The sequence below is a fragment of the Sarcophilus harrisii genome, chromosome 5 (genome assembly GCF_902635505.1).
Source record: "Sarcophilus harrisii chromosome 5, mSarHar1.11, whole genome shotgun sequence".
Lineage (NCBI taxonomy): Eukaryota > Metazoa > Chordata > Mammalia > Dasyuromorphia > Dasyuridae > Sarcophilus > Sarcophilus harrisii.
In genome coordinates, this window is record NC_045430.1 from 237,341,636 (window position 1) to 237,363,405 (window position 21,770).

The window sequence follows — 21,770 nt, forward strand, 5'->3', positions numbered from 1 at the left end:
TATTGCTTTATCAGATATTTTCCATCAACTTTATGATTCTTCTGAATTTCCTTTTTTCTTTGCATTTTGCCATGAATTAAGATCAAGCACGAGTGGTCTGCTTTTCTAAATGCATAAAGTACAAGATAAGATTCACCAATAATTGATTCATATAATTAACCAATCATTCATTAAGTGCCTACGGAACACTGCCAGACACTAGCGGAGATCAAAGTTTCGTAAGACACAGCCCTTCCCTTTCCTCATGGTGCTTCCTTTCTGGTAAAGCGATGAGATGCTAGAACATGGCTAACACGGGGATACAACAGGTAAGTGCGTAGGAGAGCTTTGAAAGAAAGAACCGGGTCAGATGCCAGGGAGGAGGGTCAAGTGAAGGATCGTGGATTTAGATTCAAGGTCATGGAGCGGAACTTGAAATCTCAGGCTCTTCCCACTGGATTGTGTTTCAGAGAGAAAATGCTCTTGAAATCGGGCTTTGAAGGATGACAGGAGGAAGAAAAGGAAAATATTTCCAGCATAAGGAACAGTATGAACAAAGGCACGGGGACAGCAGAGCACAGTGTGTGTTTGTGTTACACAGAATAAGCCAGTTTAACTGGAATGTAGTTTTTGTGTGTGTGTGTGTGTGTGTGTGTGTGTGTGTGTGTGAGAGAGAGAGAGAGAGAGAGAGAGAGAGAGAGACAGAGAGACAGAGACAGAGAGAGACAAAGAGAGAGAGAGACAGAGAGGGGGGAGAGATAGAGAGACAGAGACAGAGAGACAGAGAGAGACAGACAGAGAGACAGAGACAGAGACACAGAGAGAGAGATAAGAGATAAATCTGAAAAGATAGGATAATAGTAAAAGAAGGGCCTTAAATGTCAAATGAAGGCTATATACATTTATTTATCCAGGGCAATGTTACTCTAGCTACCATAACACCCACCATCTTGGATTTTGTAGAATATTCTAAATGTCAGTGCAATTCACTGCACACCAAAGGATTTTTTGCAACTGCCTATTAAAAGGAGCAATGGCTAGATAGACAGCCCCATACACCCACACACCTGCAACAATTCATTGGCCTAAACTATATTCACTTAGATCAAAACCTCACTCGGATTTCTATATGTGACTTTACATCTGAGAAAAATCTGATTGTGTTCATGAGATTCGGCTCAGAATAGAAATGTAGGCTCTGAAGTGTATTTCTTGCGCAGCCCAGTTAGGGCAGATTGAAAAACAGATGTACTCCAGGTCCAAGCAGGCGGCTTCCTCAAAGGCCTGGGTTAGGAAGGGTGAAGGAAAAGGGGCCACAGGGAGCAAAACCACACAGATGCACTTGGTGACCCCCCCCTCTCTCCCTTTCTCTCTCTCTCTCTTTCTCTCTCTCCCTGTCTCTCTCTCTCACTCTCTCTCCCTTCTTATTTCTCTCTTCTCTTTTTCTTTCTTAATTTCTTCCTTTTTTCTTAATTTTTAATTTCTTCCTTCTTTCTTAATTTCTTCCTTCTTTAATTTCTTCCTTCCTTCTTTCCCTTCCTTCCTTCCTTCCTTTTTTTTTCTTTCTCTCTCTCTCTCTCTTTTTCTCTTTCTCTCCCGCCCTCCCTCTTTCTCCCCCTCTGTCTCTTTCTCTGACTCTGGCTGTCACTATCTCTGGCTGTGTGTGTGTCTCTCTCTCTCTCTGTCTTTGTCTATTTCTCTGTGTATCTTTTTCTGTCTCTTTCTGTCTTTCTCTCTGTCTCTTTCTCTTCCTTCCTTCCTTCCTTCCTTCCTTCCCTCCCTCCCTTATTGTCTCTCTCCTTTCATTCCTCCCTCTCCCTCCTCCCTCCCCCTTTTTCCCTCCTTCCCTTCTTCTTTCTGTTTCCCTCATTTCTGTCTCTCTCTCCCACTCTCTCCCTCTTTTCCTCTCTTACTCCCTGCCTCCCTCCCTCCTGTCTCTCTCTTTTCCTCATTCCCTCCTTCCCTCTTTCTCTCACTTTCCCTCTCCCTCTCTTTCTCTCTCTCCCTTCTCCCCCCATCAATCACACACACACACACACACACACACACACACACAACTTTTGCATCTAGTTAGCTGCTAAGTCTATTTTAAATTCTTTTTGGCCAGTATCTCATGCATCTCTTCTGTGACCAAAACCATTACAATTCAGATTCTTTCCTCTCCCTAATTATCCCTATTTTTGTTCAATTGTTTCAGTCTGGTCTGACTCTTTGTGACACCACTTGAGATTTTCTTGACAAAGATACTGCAATGGTTTTACACTTCCTTCTCTAATTTATTTGACAGATGAGAAAACAGAGGCAAACCAGTTTAAGTAACTTGCCCAGAGTCACACAGCTAGTAGTATAATTCAGGCTTTTATCTGTCTTTATTTAGATTATTGTAATTGGGGGCAGCTAGATTGTGCAGTGGATAAAGTCCTGACCCTAGAGTTAGGATCACTATTGTAATAACTCTTACTTGTAATCTCACCTCCGGTCACTTCCCTCTCAAATCTGTAAGAGTGGATTTTCCTAATGTATCACTCCCTCTCACAAATTACAGATCTCCTGTACTCAAAAATTTTTAGTTTCTCAGAACTGCCCATACAACAAAGCTCAAAATCTTGATCCAGGTGTTCAATATTCTCCACAATCTGACTCCAACCTCCTTCTTCAATCTCATCTCATACTATTTCACTTCACAAGTATTTGAAAAGTGGACAAATCTTTCTAAGTACAGTAAAAAGAGTTCAGTAAAAACAATCCAAACATTAAGTCTTTTCCCAAATAAATAAAGATACTTCTTCCAGAAGTGTAGATAACAATCCATTGTTACCTTCTCACACTTCATGACTCCTGTCCATGTCATCTCTTGTCCATCCTTGACAGGGCTTCCACCTAGCATTTTTGAGATTGTCCTCTCGAGCTCCTGACATTATATAAGTACAAGTGGATCACGAAAGCTACCTATCTCTTAGCTGCACTCTTGCTTCGTGACCATCCTATCTTATTTTCTGATCATACATTCATTACCTGATTCTTACTTTCATAAAATCTGTACAGGCTTGTGTGGCTTGTGTGGGATCTATGATACAAATCTCACTGTGAAAACTTTCATTTCCACAGGTTCAATGATTTTGATGTGGCCATTTCCCCCTCCTGTTCTGCAGACTACTTGGCCGTGTATGATGGTCCAAATATCAACGCTCCACTTCTCGGTACATTCTGTGGGTCAGTGCTTCCACCAAATATCAAAAGCACCAACAATAGCTTGTTCCTGGTTTTCAAGACAGATTTCTCTGAAACAGCAAAAGGTTGGACGTTATCTTACAGAGAGACATTAGGTAAGTATGATATCTGACATCCAGTTTCATTTTCCATATCTATTTTTATTGACTATCTGCCAATCTTTCTCTTTTTTTGTTGTTTAAGTTTTTTTTACTTTTTATTTTCAAAACATATGCACGGATAACTTTTTAACATTGACCTTACATATAAACATAGCCTTGTGTTTCAGATTTTCCCATTCTTCTCCCCATCCCCTCCCATAGATGGCAAGCAATCCAATATATGTTATACATGTTAAAATATATGTCAAATCCAATGTTTATACATATTTATTTATACAGTTCTTTTGCTGCACAAGAAAAATCAGATCAAAAAGGAAAGAAAATGAGTAAGAAAACAAAATTCAAATGAACAATAGCAAATAGAATGAGAATGTTATGTTGTGATCTTTGTTTTTGAAAAAGAATTGAATGCAGTTCATATCTATTGGGACAGTTAGGAAAGTACAATTCAAAGCTACACTAAAAGCAAGATCAAAGTGTATTTATTAAGTGTCTACTTTGTGATAAACACTTAGGATACAAAGTAAAAAACATCTGCCTTCAAGGAGCTCACATTCTGATGAGGGAGATGACATGCAAACAACTACATACATACAAGATATGTGGTAGGAGCAAATTCATATGGATTCTTTTCAATAATTCATTGGATTTGTGTACAATCCATACAGCACAGTGGCTGGTACTAGGAGGTGAACAAATTATATCATGTTAATGTAATTAAATTTGGGGAGCAATAAGAAATTATGAAAGGGAGAGTTTCAGAAGAACCCAGATGAATAAATCAATGAGCATTTATCGCTATGTTCCAGGCTCTAAATGCTAGGGTTGCAAAGAAAAACCAAAAGACTTTTACCTGAAGAGACTTATATGAACTGATACTGTGTGAAGTGAGAAGAACCAGGAGAAAAACATATAGTACCAACAGGGATGCAAAGGCAGACACCTTTCCACCTTCCTTTCATAACGATTACAACTCTTCCATGCATTTTCATTCCGAGTGATTTCTGTATCTATTTTTCTATGAATCTCAACTGTTGGGCTGAAAACTTATTCAAACTGACCTCTTTCTTCTTCCTCCTCCTCTTCCTCTTCCTCCTCCTCTTCCTTTTCTTCCTCCTATTTTGGTGACACAGCTGGAAAGTATTTGAGGTCAGATTTGAACTCGGGTCCTCCTGACTCTGAGACCAGTGTCCGAGCCACTGAACCACCTAACTGGCCCATCTCTGCTATCATTTGCCCTCTCTTCAAGATGAGCCTATCATTTTCAGAGAATGCTTACATGACTTCTTGGATATGTTATTGTTGATAATATATATTGTGGACTATTTGCACTTATCATGCATCTTTCCATTGCCCTTAATTTTGTTGTTTCTGCATTTTCATTGGGATTTAGCACTAGAAAAAAACCCTCTTTTTTGCTGGAAAGGAGTAAGATGTTAGGAGCTCATAAGATAACTTTCCCATGAAGTTACAATTAGAAATTAGCTGTCAGGATTCAATCTCAGCCCCTAGGAATAAATTTTCCATTAAAAATTTCAAAATTGGTTTATAAGTGCACTGCTCAAATTGTTCTACCTGTTTGTAAGTGTTGTACAAAACTATAGGTACCCCTTTGGAGTGCAATGTAGAGGGAATATCTTAGTATACTTCTCCCAATTTTTCTGTCTTAGATAACAAGTAAAAAACTATGTCATCTAAGTAACAGTTCAGAATCTCCATAAGACCCACAGGTACAATAAACTTTTAAAACCCTGGAAGATTTTAACAGAGTAGAAGACTTTGCTATGATAAGATATTACAGAGCATAATAGACTTTTATTGTGTCTACTATAGTAATGGAGTATATGAAGTGTTCAGTGAGGATGAGTACCTCTGGTGAGAGGGCTGTTCACCCACCTTTGGTTTTTACCTTCAACTAACTCTCATCCATGGCTCCAAGAAGCTGTAGCGTGCAGATGGGCTTGGCAGAGGTTTTTGGTCATTGAACTTGCCTAAGTTGGGATGAGAAGTGTCTACCCCAAGTATATGGAGACTTGCTCTGGTAGAATGGGCAGAGAAGATTGATTTGTCACAACTGACTGAAGCAGACAATGAGGAGTGCTTAGAGCTTAGTTGGACGTTGAAGACCCCCAAATCATCCATTGCACCCCAGGCTATCACTTAGTAATATCATTGATCCCTTTAGAAACTGAAGGACAAGGGGTAGCTAATTGGTGCAGTAGATAGAGCACGGGCCCTGAAGTCAGGAGGATCTGAGTTCAAATCTGGCCTCAGACACTTAACACTTCCTAGCTGTGTGACCCTGAGCAAGTGACATAACCCCAATTGCCTCTGCAAAAAAAAGTGTATCAATAGAAAGAAAGAAAATGAAGGACAAACAATAACACTGGGTCTACAAAGACAGATGTAAGGGAGGTAGATGGGGAAACCCCCAATCAGATCAAGGAACTGAAAGGATAAAAGTTTTGAAACAATCTCATAATAAAGTGTAGCATTATTTGTTAGTGATCACATTGAAGAAGTTCTGCAGTCAGTTTGATAAAATTACAGAGTATTGGCCATTATATGAAGACAATAAATTGGATGCTGGAAACTTCTAATGATTGGCTGCTTTAACTTTGAGCTTGGGCTAAATAGAACAACCATGTTCTGAGATGATCGACTTGGCGAGTCCTTTGAGAAGAGAACAAACTCTGGAGGAAGAATTGACCTCTTGCAGACTTGCTGTTCATCTTTACTTTTTGCTTCTCAGAGATAACCATGACGATAGGGGGTGTGAGGGAATGGGGAGGATGTCTGTAGATTTTCTGTCCTTTTTCATGTTGTAGCAAATATAGGGAAGGTAAATTAAGGCACGAGAGACTCAAGACAGGTAGACCCATGGAGTCTGCTGTTTAAAGAGAATTCTTGCTCCCCCCTTAGTTCAGATCCAGATCAGGATCACATCTCACTTGGATTTTGGTAACAGACCTTTAACTGGTCTCCCTGTTTTGAATGTCACCCCTCTTGAATCTGTCCTCCACATAGCTGCCGATTCCTAAAGCACAAATATGTCATTCCTTTACTTAATATACACTCTTGTGACTTTTCATTACCTCTAGCATCAAATACAAGTTCCTCTTTGACATTAAAACTCTTCCCAACCTGACTCTGACCGCCCTGTTCAGTTCTGTTATATATTCCTCTCCCAACAATGTCTTGTTCACCAAGAGAGCCTTCTTACTGTTCTTCACACACACGATTTCATTTCCCACCTCCCTGCTTCTGCATAGGCTGCCTCCCATTCCTGGAACTCACTCCCTTGTCTCTGTGCATTAGAATCCCTATTTTTCCTCAAACCTCAGCTCACATGCCCCCTTTTCTGTGACCCCCTTTCTTGACACCCCCTTTCCCCAGCTGCTAGTGTCTGCTCCTAGAATTGACTCTGATCTACCAGATGTGTGCGTTTTGTGAATGTGCTCTCTCCTTTTAGAACAGAAATGATCTCATGCCTGTCTTTGTTTCTCCAATGCTGAGCTCCCTAACACAGCTCCAGCAAATGCTTGCTGATGGACCCCTTTGAAATCAATCAATCGGCATGGACTTTCCTTAATTTCCTTTTTTCCTGGCTGGTGCTCAGACGATTACTGAAATGTTGGAGCAGCCTCTGCCAGCTCGGGCAGTTTGCACAATACTTCAGAAGTTCCCCTGAGCTTCCCAGCTTCATTAAGTTGTCATTTTCTGAGTTACCATGAAGACATTCTCAGGTTTTACTTAGGTTGTTCAGAAAAAGAAAAAAAATCTTGCCCTCCCCGAGACATTGCTGAAGGCTGAGTCATTGGACTGCTACAGCCAATTCCTGTTTTCCATTGGTCACAGTCAGAGCAGAGGCTCCAAGGAGAAGAAGGAGAAGCGGAATTTCATGACTTGCCAGCACTGTGCTCCCCCCAGGTCTCCCAGCCACGACTTTTAGCTTCTTTTCACTTGACTGAACGGTGCAGGGAGCCCCGATGTGGTTTAAAAGTATATTGTGTGAAATGTTTCCCTCTGAGTGTTCACCGAAAATGTGTAAACCTTCTTAGTTTCTCATCATTTTTTTCTTAATAAAAAACCCAACTTTTATTTAGAGCTTTCTCTTATAATAATGATAAAATGATTTACCATGCATTGGACACAAGCAGATTTCTAATTTTTTATGTATGGGGAACATTAGGTCTAGATTTACTTCTAGGATTTATTTCATCTTTTAGCTCTGGGTCTGGCTAAGAAAATCTGATTTGGCTAATAGGATTCACAGTCTTTCGCTTCCATGCCATTCATTTAAAGCTGCCTTCTTAAAGTGACTGAGAGCTCCTTGTATGTCAGCAGCTCAGCTCCTGCGATAAGACAAGGGCTGACTGCAAAGCTGGTATCTTTTGGTTTCCAGGGTTTTCCATTTAGATCTGGAAGAGAAAAAAAAGGAAAGGGATCGCTTCACTTGAGTGAATGAATCATTTATATGAAAAAAAGATGAGAGACAGGAATTTTTTTCTGTGCCATTTCATGCTTTGGTTTTATCCATTTACATTAAATGTGCCAACAGGTTTCAAAGGGATCCATCAGCAAGCATTTGCTGGAGCAGATACAGTGTGTTAGGGAGTTCAGCATTGGAGAAACAAAGACAGACATGAGATCATTTCTGCCTTCCAGAAGTTTATGTTCTAAAAGGAGAGAGCACATTCACAAAGCGCACATATCTGGTAGATCAGAGTCGATTCTAGGGGCAGACACTAGCAGCTGGGGAGAGGGGGTGTCAAGAAAGGGAGTCACAGAAAAGGGGGCACGCAAGCCGAGCTTTGAGGGAAAATAGGATTCTAATGCACAGAGACAAGGGAGCGAGTTCCAGGAATGGGAGGCAGCCTGTGCAGAAGCATGGAGGTGGGAATTTAACTGGATTGGATTTGGAATTTTGTATAAGGAACTTCCTTGTGAGGAGATGACTTCCTCCAATGCTGACCAATATCTTCACTGTAATTTAGAGTCTCCTAAATCACTGAAGGTTTTAAAAGATAAAGGGAACACTATAAATAAAGTCTTTCTCTCGCCTCCTCTCTCTCTATATGTATATATATGTACATTTAATATTATATTTATATCTATTTATATTATATATGTATTTATCAATATATAGCAATATATAACATAGATTAACAAATTCTGGTAAAACTTCTCATACTATTGAAAAGATTGAGAGATATGGAACAAATGATAAAACTGTTAGGTGAATTCAGAAGTGGTAGAAATGCCAGATAGAGAAAATTAATGATAAAGGGCTTAGTGTAATTTTGGGAGGAGTTCTCTAGTGGATTTCTCCATGGATCTGTGTTTGGTCTTCTGTTTAATTATTTTATTAACAATCTAGATAAAGATTTTTAAATGAAATTAGTCAACTTCACATGTATAAAATAGGGGAGGTATAGACAGGCATTAGCTTCATGAATAAGAGCGGGGGAGGTTTAAAGTACTGCAAGTTTAACATGGGGCAGTTATGTGGAACAATGTCAGGGTTACAGTCAGGAAGCCTTGATTTCAAAGCCAAACTCAGACAGTCACTCAATCCTGTTTGCCTCAGTTTCCTCATCTGTAAAATGATATGGAGCAGGAAATGCGAATTACTCCGGTATCTTTGCCAAGAAAACCCCAAACGGGGTCACAAAGAGTCAGACATGATTAGAAATGACTAAACAGAAACACATTTTAATGTGTCAGCAGTGTGGTGTGGCAACCTAAAAAACCACCGGCCTCTTGGGCTGCATGGAAAGAGAAGATGCTTCTATGAATAAGGAGCCGCTTCAGTCCTCTGCCCTGATCAGATCACATTGGGAGTATTGTGTTAAGTGCTACAGCGTCTTCCATAAGCTGGAGAGCCTCCAGGATGGTGTAGACCTCAGTCTGCGTCCCATGAGGATTGGTTAAAGAAATGAGGGCTGGAGAAGAGCAGACTCGTGCAGAATATGATGTCTGTGCTCGTTTTTTTTGGAGAGCTCCCGTGGGGAAGAGGGTTTCTTCTTATGGGAGGTTTTAAGGGCAAGGGACAGAGCCAGCAACAATGGGTAGAGGTTGCAGAGGGGAACTTCAGGCTTACTGTCAGGAGAAATGTTGTAACCCTTACGGCTGTGGCAAAGTAGACCAGGCTTCCCTGGCAATTAGCAGCCTCCCTTTCACTAAAGTCCTTCCAGGGGAGATTAGCTGACCACTTATCAAAATAGAGAGGGTTTCTTTCAGATATGAGTAATAATGAAGCATCCATGACCCGGTGCTAGATTTTGTGATTCTGAATTCTTGCTATAATTCACAGGGATCTTCCTGAGGAATAAAGTATGCAGAGTGGAGACTAATACCTTTATGCCTTTGTCTACCCTGTACCCAGTATGTTGCTTTAGGGCAACTAGAGGGTCCAGTAGAAAGGGCCCAGGCCTCAAGTCTAGATAACCTGAGTTAAGTTCGGTCTGAGATCCTGGCAAGTTACTTAATCCTGTTGCCTCAGTTTTCCCATCTGTAACATGAGCTGGAGAAGAAAATGGCAAACCACCTAAGTATCTTTGCCAAGAAAACCCCAAATGCAATCACCAAGAGTTGGACATGACTGAAAATATCGAAACAACATAAAGTACAGTTCTTTAAACATTCCCAAATATGGAAATTTTCTAATGTTGATGCTTATTCCCTCTGGTAAGGCAGATGCAGCAGAATGGAATACAACTAGGGCATTGCTTAAAGAATGGAGAGTTTAAAAGAGCTAGTAAGTGTTAGAGTTGGGACTGAAACCCCCATCTCCTGACTACAAATCTGTCCCTCAAGCTGCTCAAACAGAATGTCTCATTTTATATACACAGTAGGTACCTAAATGTTGGTTAAATTGAAGAGTTGTGAAATTCATTGAAAATGGAGTAAAACAGAATGAAGAGTCATGGAAAGAATGTCATCAGCAATGTTGGCTAGGATTAGAGTTCCAAATTATCAGCTTATGATTAAACTGTGAAATATGGGGAAAAAAAGAAAAAGAAATTTGAGCAAAAGTGAACTCCATATACCACAATTAAACACACACTGCTAGTTACTGTTGGGGTAGGATTAAATTCTGAGGCTCTAAACAAATTTTCAAAAACTATTTTTATTGTTTATTAGTTGCAAAGTAAACAGCTCTCTCAGAAAGTGGGGCTCTGGCTATTTGTATTATATTCAAACTAGAAAAAACTTTTAAAAGAGGCCATTAGTAGAAGACATTTTCTTATAATGGCTCCAGCTTGCTTGGATTCCATTTTGTTTTCCATTTCTTCCCAAGAAACCAGGGCCATCAGAATAATTGATCCCCAAGGACATGAGTCACTGATCTTCACCAAAGAACCTCAGTTGGCTTCTCGGTAAAATAAGAATAGTTGGTGTAAATCAGGGCTTCTTAAATTTTTTCCACTCATGACCCCTTTTTCTTGAGAAATTTTTACATGATCCCAGTTATGTAAGTATATAAAATAGGTATACAAATCAAACTGATAATAAATCATAATTTTACAACTTTGACATGGAAAACTCATGTGGGGTCAAGACCTACAATTAAGAAGTTGGAATCTAAATTACTTCCAAGGGTTTAACTCAGATGCAAATTTGGGGGTAACTATTATAAATTCAGCAATTCAGCCAATAAGCATTTAAGTGTCTAGTATACACAAAGTACTATGCCAGATCCTAGGTGTGCAGAACAAACACAAAATAGCCTCTGACCCTTTCTACTAGGACTTTAGAAAATGGAGATCCAATGGGTCCCTGAAAGAGCACCAGATCTGCATTTAGATTGTTTTTGTTGTTGTGTCCAACTCCGGGATCCCATTTAAGGGGAAGGGTTTTTTGTGTGTGTTTAGTTTTCTCTTGCTGTTGTTGTTTTGGCAAAGATACTGGAATAGTTTGCCACCTCCTTCTCCCACTATTTTTACAGATGAAAAAACTGAGGTTTAAGAGGGTAAAGTGACTTGCCCAGATTATACAATCAGTATGTAAGGCCATATTTGAAGTGAGATCCTTCTGACCCCAGGGTCAGCCCTCTAATCCACTGTGTCCCCTAGCTCTCCCATGATTGAAATGATTACTAGTTGTGAGATCTTGGGCAAATCATTTAACCACTGTCTGCCTCAGTTTCCTCATCTGTAAAATGGGGATGACAGTATCTACCTCCCAGGGGAGGTTATTGTAAGAAAATGGAATAATTTTATGAGTATTTACTGTGTGACAAACACACAGTAAGTGCTTCATAAATACTTATTTCTTTCCTCTTTTTCCTTCCTTTCTCCTTCTTTCCTTCTTTTTTTCCTTCTTTCCTTCCTTCCTTTTCTCCCTCCCTTCCTCTTTTCCTCCCTCTCTTCCTCCTTCTTTCCTCCCTTTCTTTCTTCTTATCTTCCATTTCTTATAATACAGTGCATAAGGATAAATACAAAGAACAGACAAGTAAGTACAAAATAATTCTCAGAAAGTGAGCAGGGAAGCTGTAAGTCAATTGTATTTATTAAATATTTACTGTGTGTCAAGCACTAGGTTAAGTCTGGGAGATACAAAGAGAAGGGGAGAAGATCAGTCATTAGCAAATGGAGACGGGTCCCTGTCTCAGAAGGAGGACCTGAACAGAATCTTGACAAGATGTAGGGATTCCGAGGTAGAAATGAGCAGGAAAAGCATTGCAGAAAGCCCAGGCAGGCTCGGCCGTGGGAACTGGACTATTAGGTACAGGTATGTGGCTGGTTTAGCTGGATGCTAGAACACCTGGCATCTTGTAACTGAAATGATGTGGAAAGATGGGCCAGAGTCAAATTGTGAAGTTTGTTCTGACTTTGACTGTCAAATGAAGGATTTGCTCCCCCAGCCACCGAGTCTGTGTGTGTGTGTGTGTGTGTGTGTGTGTCTGTCTGTCTGTCTGTCCTGTGTATCTCTCTGACTGTCCTCTGTGTGTGTGTGTCTGTGTGTGTGTGTGTGTGTGTGTGTGTGTGTGTGTGTGTTCAAGGAGGCAGGAATGAGCCCCGCTGGAATTTCTTGAGGAACAGAGCTCTGTAGTCAAACTGGCATTTGAAGAATATCAATTTGTGAGGGACATGGATCAGGAAGGACAGCCTGGAGGCAAGTAGCCTAATTAGACAATGAGCTGATAAAGGTCTGAACTAGAGTGGCCCCTGTGGGCCCAGAGCACAGGGGAAACCGAATCAGACACAAAATGTTAACACTGCCATTTTTAACAAATGGGACCCACTGGTTTCTTATGACTCTGGGAATACCTTTGTGTGCACCAGAGAAATCAGACCCCTCCTCCTTCTGTTGGCTATCAAGTCATTTGAGGAATGCTTCAGTGCTAACCCACCTGATGCTTGTCACTCGGTTCCATATTTGTGACCGATTTTGACCAGAAAAACCCCAGGATCCTTCTTTTTTGCAATGTTTTTTGTATCCGAGTGCTGTGTTGTCTGTAAGTGACATACCAATCTCCATCAGCTTTGACAACTCCCATGGCTAGGATTAGATTGGGGATTTAGAATAATCCCATTTACTGTCCGGGGCCACAGTAATTTCATTTATTCAAAAATCATCATTTTGTTTTTCTGCCTCAAGTCTGAGAGGCTGTTCCCAGCCACAGGCCAGTTGGTTAGGCATTCTGCAATGCCCTGAGCCGCTCAAGGGCAACCCCTACAAGCCCTCCCTACCCATCTGAGGGCACGGGCCGTTCCAGGAGGGAGAACGTAATCCGAGTAAACAGGAACTCAGGCGGCCCGCAATGGGATTCAGAGGAAGTATACATGACTCAAAGCCCCGACAAGCACAGGATTTTGTGTTTCTATCTGGTTTCCTCCACCTGCTTTCAGGAGTATGAGTCAAGGGGCAGTAAGCTGGAAGGAGAGTCAATAGGATGAGGGGTCCAGTTCTTCAAGGCCAGCACACCTGGGGAACAAGGATCAAGGGAGTCACTTCTCTGCTAGAGAAGGGAGTGTGCAACAATGGAGAGGGCCAGCAGTGACCGCCGAGGCTATTCCATTGCTGTACTATATATAAAAAAAGCATCCTGCTTTTGCTTTTCTATAAAATAAGCATTAGGAATTCCTCCCTTCTAACTTGCAAAAGTGTCTGTTAGGTGGGATCAAAGAGATAATGGCAGCTCCCCAAGTGATAGAAATATCCTATGCAATAGAAATGTATTAAAGCGCCTCCAAAAATCAGCCTCAACATGGGCAATGTAACCATCCTAATTTATTTCCTGGCATTGTCTCGAACCGAATCCTATCTTTACTTTCCTCTCTATAATGTTATATAGGAAGAAAGAGTGAACTCAAGAGCTGAGCTCCAACCATTAATCCTGCTTCACTGTAGCAATCCAGGTCACCAGCGTATTTGTTAAATGCCAATTAACTGGGTGATGCAAGATAGAAACAAAACAATCTTTTCTCCCAAGAAGCTTTCATTCTACTGGGAGGAAAAACAAGTATTCTGCAAAACTATGTGAGGGGGGAGTGAACCCCAGTAACCGAGGGATCAGGGACTGGCTCTTTGAGGAGGAAGCACCAGAAGTGAGTATTCTTGCACCACTGGGTGCTGCTGATCATCCTCCTCTCCTGGACAGACCCTCTCACAATGTTTTCAGAACCCCTGTCTCTGGTTTTCTTACTTTTCTGACTGTTCCTTCTCAGTCTCTTCTGCTGGATCTGCCAACAAGTGCCTACTAATCACGAGTAACTCCTAGGGCTCTGTTTTGGGCTTTCTCCCCCATTTATACTCCTTCACTTAGTGATTACATCATCTCTCAGGGGTGCAATTATCACCTTTATCCTGGATCCATGGTGCTTTATCTTACAATCTAGTCTCTTTCCTGAGTTTGACATCACCAAATATCTACTAAATATTTTGGACTGGAAATCCATAAACGTTTCAAACACATTATATCCAAAATAGAACTCAGGAGCTTGCCCCTTTAAAACGCTTCCCTCTTCTGAAATTTCTTACTTCTCTCAAGGACACCCTCATCTTCCTACTCATTCAGATTTACAATCTTGGTGTTGTCCCTGCCTCTTCATTTTTACTTATCCTCCATATCTAATCATTTGCCAAATCTTGCCATTTCTTTCTTTATAGGTAATATATGTATATACACACTTAATATATATATATATATACATACATGTGTATTAAAGACATGTATTTATCTAACTATTCATCCATCCTATCTGTTTGTCTATCATCTATCTTTCCATCTATCTATCTATGCCACTGTACCATTGTCTCCCCTTACAAAGCCACCACTCTAGTTCAGGCTTTCTCCATATCTCTTTTGTACTATTCAAAGAGCCTTCTAGTTGATGTCCCTACCTTTACCAACCCACCCTTAATACAGCTGCCAAAGTCAATTTGCAGTCAGGCAGGAGGAGATAGTATCAGGCACTGTGCTAAGTCCTCAGGATATAAAATGAGGCAGAAGTCAACCCCTGCCCTCCAGTAGCTCACAATCTAACAAGGAGAAAGTGATTTCCCTACGGTGTGTGTAATCTCCCTCTTCATTAAATTTTCTGTCATTTCTAGGATCAAATATGAATTCCTCTGCTTGCCGTTTAAAGCTTTTCTTTATCTTTTCAATTTTCTCACCCATTACATCTCTCTATACACTCTACATCTCTACCATACTGGGGTATTTCTTATTCTTTCCACACAGTGTTCCATCTCTTATTTCTCTGCCTTTGCATTGGTTGTTTAATGTTTTCCCTGCCCATCTCCACCTCTAAGAATCTCTAGTTCCTTCCAAACATCACCTTACACAGGAGACCCTTTCCATTCTCCCTTCTCTTTATGCCTTCCCCTATTACTGTTATCTTCTGTCTAGGCTGTAAGTGTAAATCTGCTAGAATGTAAGCTTCTTGAGGGCAGTAACTGATTTTGACTTTATTTGTATCCCCAGAACTTAGCACAGTGCCTGGAACATGATAAGTGGTTGATAAATGCTTGTTAATTTATTAATTGATTGATAAGAGATGAAAATAAGAAAAGAGTGCAGAAACAGAAAAATAATATAGAAGAAGATACAGGAAGTTATAATAATTTAAGAGAGAGCTGATGAGGGACTAGTCTAGGCTGAAGGCATGTGGGCAGAGATAAGGGAATAGATTTAAGAGATATTATAAGGGGGAAAAAGAGATTATGGAAGATTAATGCTCAACTACAATGACAAAGAATTATTTCTAATTTATTAAGTTTCTACTATGTGCAAAACACTTCTAGGTCCTGGAATTAGAAACTTAAAAAACAAATAATCTCTGTCTTCAAATAGCTGTTGTGCTAGTACATTAAAGTATATAGTGGTCTTGTGAAGAAGTTATTGTAGTACATTTTATCATCAAAGAGCCAGAGCATGTAATTAGGCCTGACCAGTGTTTGAGGTTCCTATGATTTTCCCCACCTGCTTTCTCAGCACCTATACATTGGTTTGTAGAAAGATTGGGAAAGGGAGGTCAGGAACAAAATTGGACGAGGTTGGAGAAGGCTAAAGTGTCACTTGAAAGAAAAGATTAAAAATAGGAAATATTGAAAAGGGCAGAGGAGGTTAGTTTGAGGAAGGTCCTAGTGGAAAAGAGGACCTCAAGGAATGAAGAGACCAGAGTGACATTATCCATCTGTGGAATAAAGTTCTACATAATGCTTATGTGTGGAAGTCCTAGCTTGAAGTTTGGAATTCCAGGGGCAAAAAACAGCAGCAAGAAGCATTCTTTAGCTCCTGAACCCCCCCCCCCCAAATGAAAGATAAGTAGCCCTGAAAACTTTTTATGTGGTTGAAATACCTTTGCATGTATCTCTCCTTGAATTTCCTGTCTAATCCAATAGAGGCATTGGAAACCAAATTTGTGTGAGTCGTAAAGGTAAAAGAGAGGTAACTGCTCAACTGAAGTAAATTTTTATAAGCCATTGCTAAAATAACTGTGTTTAACAATAATGAGGTTATTACCTTGAAGCTATGAGGTAATGTTATTATTCTGTTCATTTGCTGTTGTTGCTGCCTCTGCTGAGGTCTGTGAGCTGAAACCCTAAACTCAATTGTGGAAGACTAAACTAAGTTTATTTCCGTCCTTTTAAAGCTTTTTCACTTTCACTGTTGATTAGGCTTCCCTTGAGGATTAATGCCAAAGACTAGGGTTATCTGAAGTTCATCCTTTGTGGATTTTAGTGAAAGGGCCTTTGCTGAGCAGAGGAGCTGGGGCAAAGAAACCAATGCATTCTCACCTCCATAGAACCTTGGGAAAACAGGTTTGGCAAAAGTTAAATATCAGATTTATTAAGAAGAGAAGCCTGGGATTTTATTCAAAATATATAACCACAGCACATTCTGGACCGACTAGAATGAAACTGGAACTATAGGATATGAAAAACCAAGAAAAAAATGTTTCATTGGGTTAATCAGAGGTTTTCAAGAAGCCTTGAGGAAAAACAAAACTGTTTTAAAAATCATCCTGTCTATAAGTTATCTCATTTGAGGGGCATGTCTATATTTGCAAAGGTGACCTAGAGAACTGAGGCAATTAAACTTTCTTAAGGAAGGAAGGAAGGAAGGAAGGAAGGAAGGAAGGAAAGGATAGAATAAGGAAGGAAAGCATGGAATGAGTAAGGAAAGAAAGAAGGAAAGGAAGGAAGGAGAGAGTAAGGAAGGAAGGAAGAAAAGGATAGAGCAAGAAATGAGAGAAGAAAGAAAGAAGAGAGGAAAAGAGAAAGAAAGAAACAAAAGGAAAGAGGAGGGAAAGGAGGGAAGGAGAGTAAGGAGGAGGGAAAGAAGAAAAGAAGGAAAGAAAGGTTGGAGCAAGGAAGGAAGAAAAGAAAGAAGGAAAGGATTGAGTGAGGGAGGAAAGAAAGAAGGAAAGGAAGGAGCGGGGAGAGTAAGGAAGAAGAAAGGAAGGAGGTAGGAAAGAAAGGAGCCCAAGCCACCTTTGTCTATATTAACTGCATATTCTCAATAAAGAGCTAGCTTGAATAACCTGTATCGTTATCTTAATTCCTCATTTCATTTTAGCATGCTGACATGTTCTGATGTAGCATATTACAGGTACATAAAAATAAATCATTTGGCCAGAAACACAAAGTTATATGATTTGGTTTTTCTAAATCACTACATTATTACAGTCATAAAGCTGTTGTGTTTTGTTGTTGTAATGCATACAAAGCTTTGTGCCCTTGACATCAGCAGGAGATAATTTCACCCAAGATGCTCCTGATGGTTGTCACTTTCTACGCCGCTGATCCACCTATTAAGTATTTTTGCCAAATCACCTTGATTTAACTTGTCATGAAAACAAACTCCAGAAAATAAAAAGGAATTCTTAGTCTTCCAATGTTTAAAAGTCCAATCATGTTCCTCTTCATTATGTTGTCTGTCTTTCTACACTGTTCAATATACAGATGCCTCTCTGTGGTTTCATCTCATCTTCACTGGTCTGTGGCTTTCAGTCTAATCGAATCAGTTTTCTGATGTCGAGGTATCATTGATTCTTGAATGGCCTCTCTCTTCATTACTATAGCAATTCTCCTTCCCTGTTACCTTCTGCTCTTCCTCTCACTCCCAATTGTCAGTTTACAGAAAAACACTGCTATCAGTATGCAAGCCTCTAGGTACCAGCAAGACTTCAAGTCTCCTACTCTTACTGTAAGCAGTATTTGATGCAGCTTACAATGACAGCACTTGGACACCTACCGAAAGCTGATTGTACTGGGATTTAACTAATAATGTCCCCGTTTTACAGACTTGAAGTATAAAGTGTTTATGTGATTTGTCTCAGGTCATCAAGGGAGCCTGAAGGAGAATAGAAAAAGAATTCATATCTAAACTAAATAATCACACCAGACATAGTAATAATACTAAAAAAAAAAAAAAGGCCCTGCTCTCTTGTCATTTAAATGATCTTATTCTGAATTAATATTAATTTACAGTTCATAAATTTCATTTCAATTTTTATTTCAAATAATTTTAAATATATACAGTAGTAGATTAATACCAAACTTGTTTCATGTAAACAGATTGTATTTACTATCCTTTTTTTTTTATTTCACTGGTGTTAATGTTTATTAAATTTAGCTTTATAACTTTCAAATGGTTTATTAGATTATCTTAGCTGGAGAAGCTGTGAGGTTTAATAGATAAAGTGTTGGACCCAGAAAAACCTGAGTTCAAATCCAACTTTCTACCTGTGTGATTAAGTCACTTAACTTCAGTTTGCCTCAGTTTCCTCATCTCTAAAATGGGAATAATAATAATTGCATCCACCTCTTAGAATTGTTGTGAGAATAAAATGGAAAAAACATGTATAAAGTACTATAACATGTATAAAGCACTTATAAGTGCTATTTAAATATTAGCTATTATTAATATTTTATACTTCAGTTCTTCAATCTATAATTTCATCAGTGTATTAACTTCTTTCACTGATGTGAACTTAGTGGATTCTCTTCAAGAGTTGCTGTAGTTGAAAAAAATCATTACTCAGAAGCTAAAGTGGGGATAAACCTCTTGGTACTTTGCTAGGGTAGCTAAGTGATAACTGTGTGCTGGGCCTAGAGTCAGAAAGATTTATGTTCCCAAGTTCAAATCCAGCCTCGGACTCTTACTAGCTGTGTGACCCTAGGCAGTCGCTTAATCCTGTTTGCCCCAGTTTTCCCAGCTGTAAAAATGAGCTAGTGAAGGAAATGGGAAAGCACCCCTATATCTTTGCCAAGAACACCCCAGATGGGGACATGGAGGGCTTGACACAACTGAAATGACTGAATGAGATCATTTTGCCAGGTTGGTATTTGGGCAGTAACCCATAGTGCATCACTTGGTCCATAAGAAAAGCATTTTCTGGCTCACAAGGATGTGCCAGAGTTTAGGAAGTACTGTGATCTCCTCCATGGTCAATTCTATGTCACTATGAGGCTTCAGAGTAGAATACAAAGACAAAAACATGGCAGCCTTTGCTCCCAAAGAAGCTACCTTCTATTGGTTACATAGATTGCTGAATCCAAGTTATGCACAAAATAAACAATGTTGAGTTCAGTGTGGGAATCAGGAAAGGGAGCATTGGAGCTGAGGCTTGAGAGGGGCTCTGGAGGATATCTTGATCTAGATCTATACAAACTTACATATGTGGATAGATCGATAGTTCTATGAATGCACACCTGTGCACATACACACGCATCATATTTATATTTACTGCTTTAGTCTCTGTTCCTGGCTCTAGCTTTCAAACTTAGACATTTTGAACTGCACGTGCTGAAGGCATCTCAAACTCAACATATGTATGTTACCTTTCCCTCCTCAACCTCCTGTTTTTGCCTTCGGCATCCATTCTCTTCCCAGTTACTCAGTTTTGTTACTTCATGGTCATTGTCATTCCCAACTTCTCAGTCATCTCTCATTTCTACCAGTGGGTATCTCTTTATTTCCCCATACACTACAGGCTTTTCTCATTTCTCACCTGAACAATTGCAATAGCTTCCTAGTGTCTCATCCTTTCTCATCTTTCCCTATTCCAATTCATCTCTAATCTGCCTCCAAAATATTTTTTCTAAGTGCAGATGTGTATTCATAAGCCCCCTATTTGATGAACTTCAATGGTTCCCCTATTACTTCTAGGATCCAATATCAACTCTTTTTGTTATTTAAATTTCTTCACAATCTGGTCCCACCCTAGCATCCCAGGAGTGTCATCCATTACCCCCTGCCACTCACTCCATGGTGTAGCTCAACTGGGCTCCTTACTATTTCTCCAAATAGTTTCCCTTTAGTGTATTTTTAGGAATTGCTCCTCTTTTGTCTTTGTATCCCTGACCCATAAAATAGTACCCAGCATACAGTAGACACTTCATAAATGTTTCCTAATTAATGACATTGTGTTTGTCTATATTAAGCTCTGGAACATACAGACCTTCTTAAATGAGAACCATAAGCCCTTAATTTCCACACTGAAAAACAAACAAATAAATAAAACCAAGTACATGAAGAATAGTTATTGTCCAAATTATGATGTGCATCTGGGTGGATGATTCATAGAGCTGTTCCATCAGTACTTATATCCTGGACAAACATTACAGATGGACAATAAGCTGGTCTCAGAATTGAACAGGAATAAAAAGAACAGGCTGTGTTACCTTTACAAAACTGCACTTTTGTTTTTAATTTCCTCAAGCTACTACCTAAGATGAAGGCACATCTTTTAAATTATAATACTCTTTTGTGGCTACAAACATGGAGTAGCATGATCTCTGAAGATTTAAAATTGAGTGCCAACCAAGGGCAATGGAGTTGTACAGAGTAGGAAAGTAGGCAACCACACATTCCTTATAGGGGCTGTCAACTTTCTTTTTTATTTATATCCCCAGTGCTTAGCACGGCGCTTGACACATAGTTGGCACTTAATAAATTTCTAGTGATTAATTGATTATTTACATTGATAAGTTCACAGATCCATCAGAAATAATTTTCTTTATTTAACTCAACATTTATCTTTTCTCAAACTTTCCTCTGATCTCCCTCAGGCTTTTTTAGTTGCTGTGTTTTCTTTTTTTCTTTTGTGCTCAATGTTTTTAATAAAATATAATTTTTCATAAGTTAAGCATTACCTTGTATGGTAAACACCACCAATAAGGCAATGACACCATGTAAATAAAATATGAAGTTATTTCAAGAAAGGGTCTTGTCACTAGATATCCCTGAGATAGCTTAAACTGATTCATTTCTGTATTTTCAGGCGTGTTTAATAACCATGCTTTCTTTAAGGAGGATTCTTTCAAGGCCATGTAATCTTGTGATTCTGTAGAAAAAATCTGAAAATCATTGCTCTGGAAAATGATGTTCTCCTTATCCTCCCCCATACACACCTGAAATAAAATTTTCCTTTAAATATTTCCACTAATCTGATCTAATATGTAGACTCAAGTTTATTAAATATATTTTAGTTAAAAATGTTTTTTAAAAAGCATAGGTGAAATATATACTGTGACCCTGTAACTAATCACTATCCATTCAATGCTATATGTTCCTTGAAGAAAGTGTACCATTCTCTCCCTCATTGTGTCCAAAAGATATAAACCAAACAAATATCATTTGCTTGCTTCCTTTCATAGTGCTCTGAAAACAAAGGAAAAGGCAAACCTGAAATTAAACCAATCACAGAAAGGACCCAATTTTCTAATCCAATAAATATACCATTCTGATCACTCTCCCAGGGAGTTTGTAATGCTGGTGCAGAGAAAGTGCTATAAAAAAACACAAATTCTAATAGCTGATACTCTTCATTGCTGAAATAATGTCCAAGGGATTAGCCAGAATCTCTAATTAATAATATAATACAAATCTGATAAACAATGATGTTCCAAAAATGAGGTAGCCCCATGGGTATAATTAATTATGGGCTTTGGGGAATAGAGGGGAAGAAAGAAAACTTGATCATTAGAATATGTAAGGGA

At 39.4% G+C, this 21,770-nt stretch overlaps 1 protein-coding gene across 1 annotated transcript in view; it reads left to right on the forward strand.

The window, feature by feature from the left end:
- The window catches only part of CUBN (cubilin), a 282,752-nt gene that overhangs the window by 230,785 nt on the left and 30,197 nt on the right, over positions 1-21,770 (forward strand). The window contains exon 59 of the mRNA XM_031939914.1: positions 3,088-3,305. Coding sequence (XP_031795774.1) covers positions 3,088-3,305 — 218 coding nt within the window. The remainder of the gene's footprint in view (positions 1-3,087; positions 3,306-21,770) is intronic.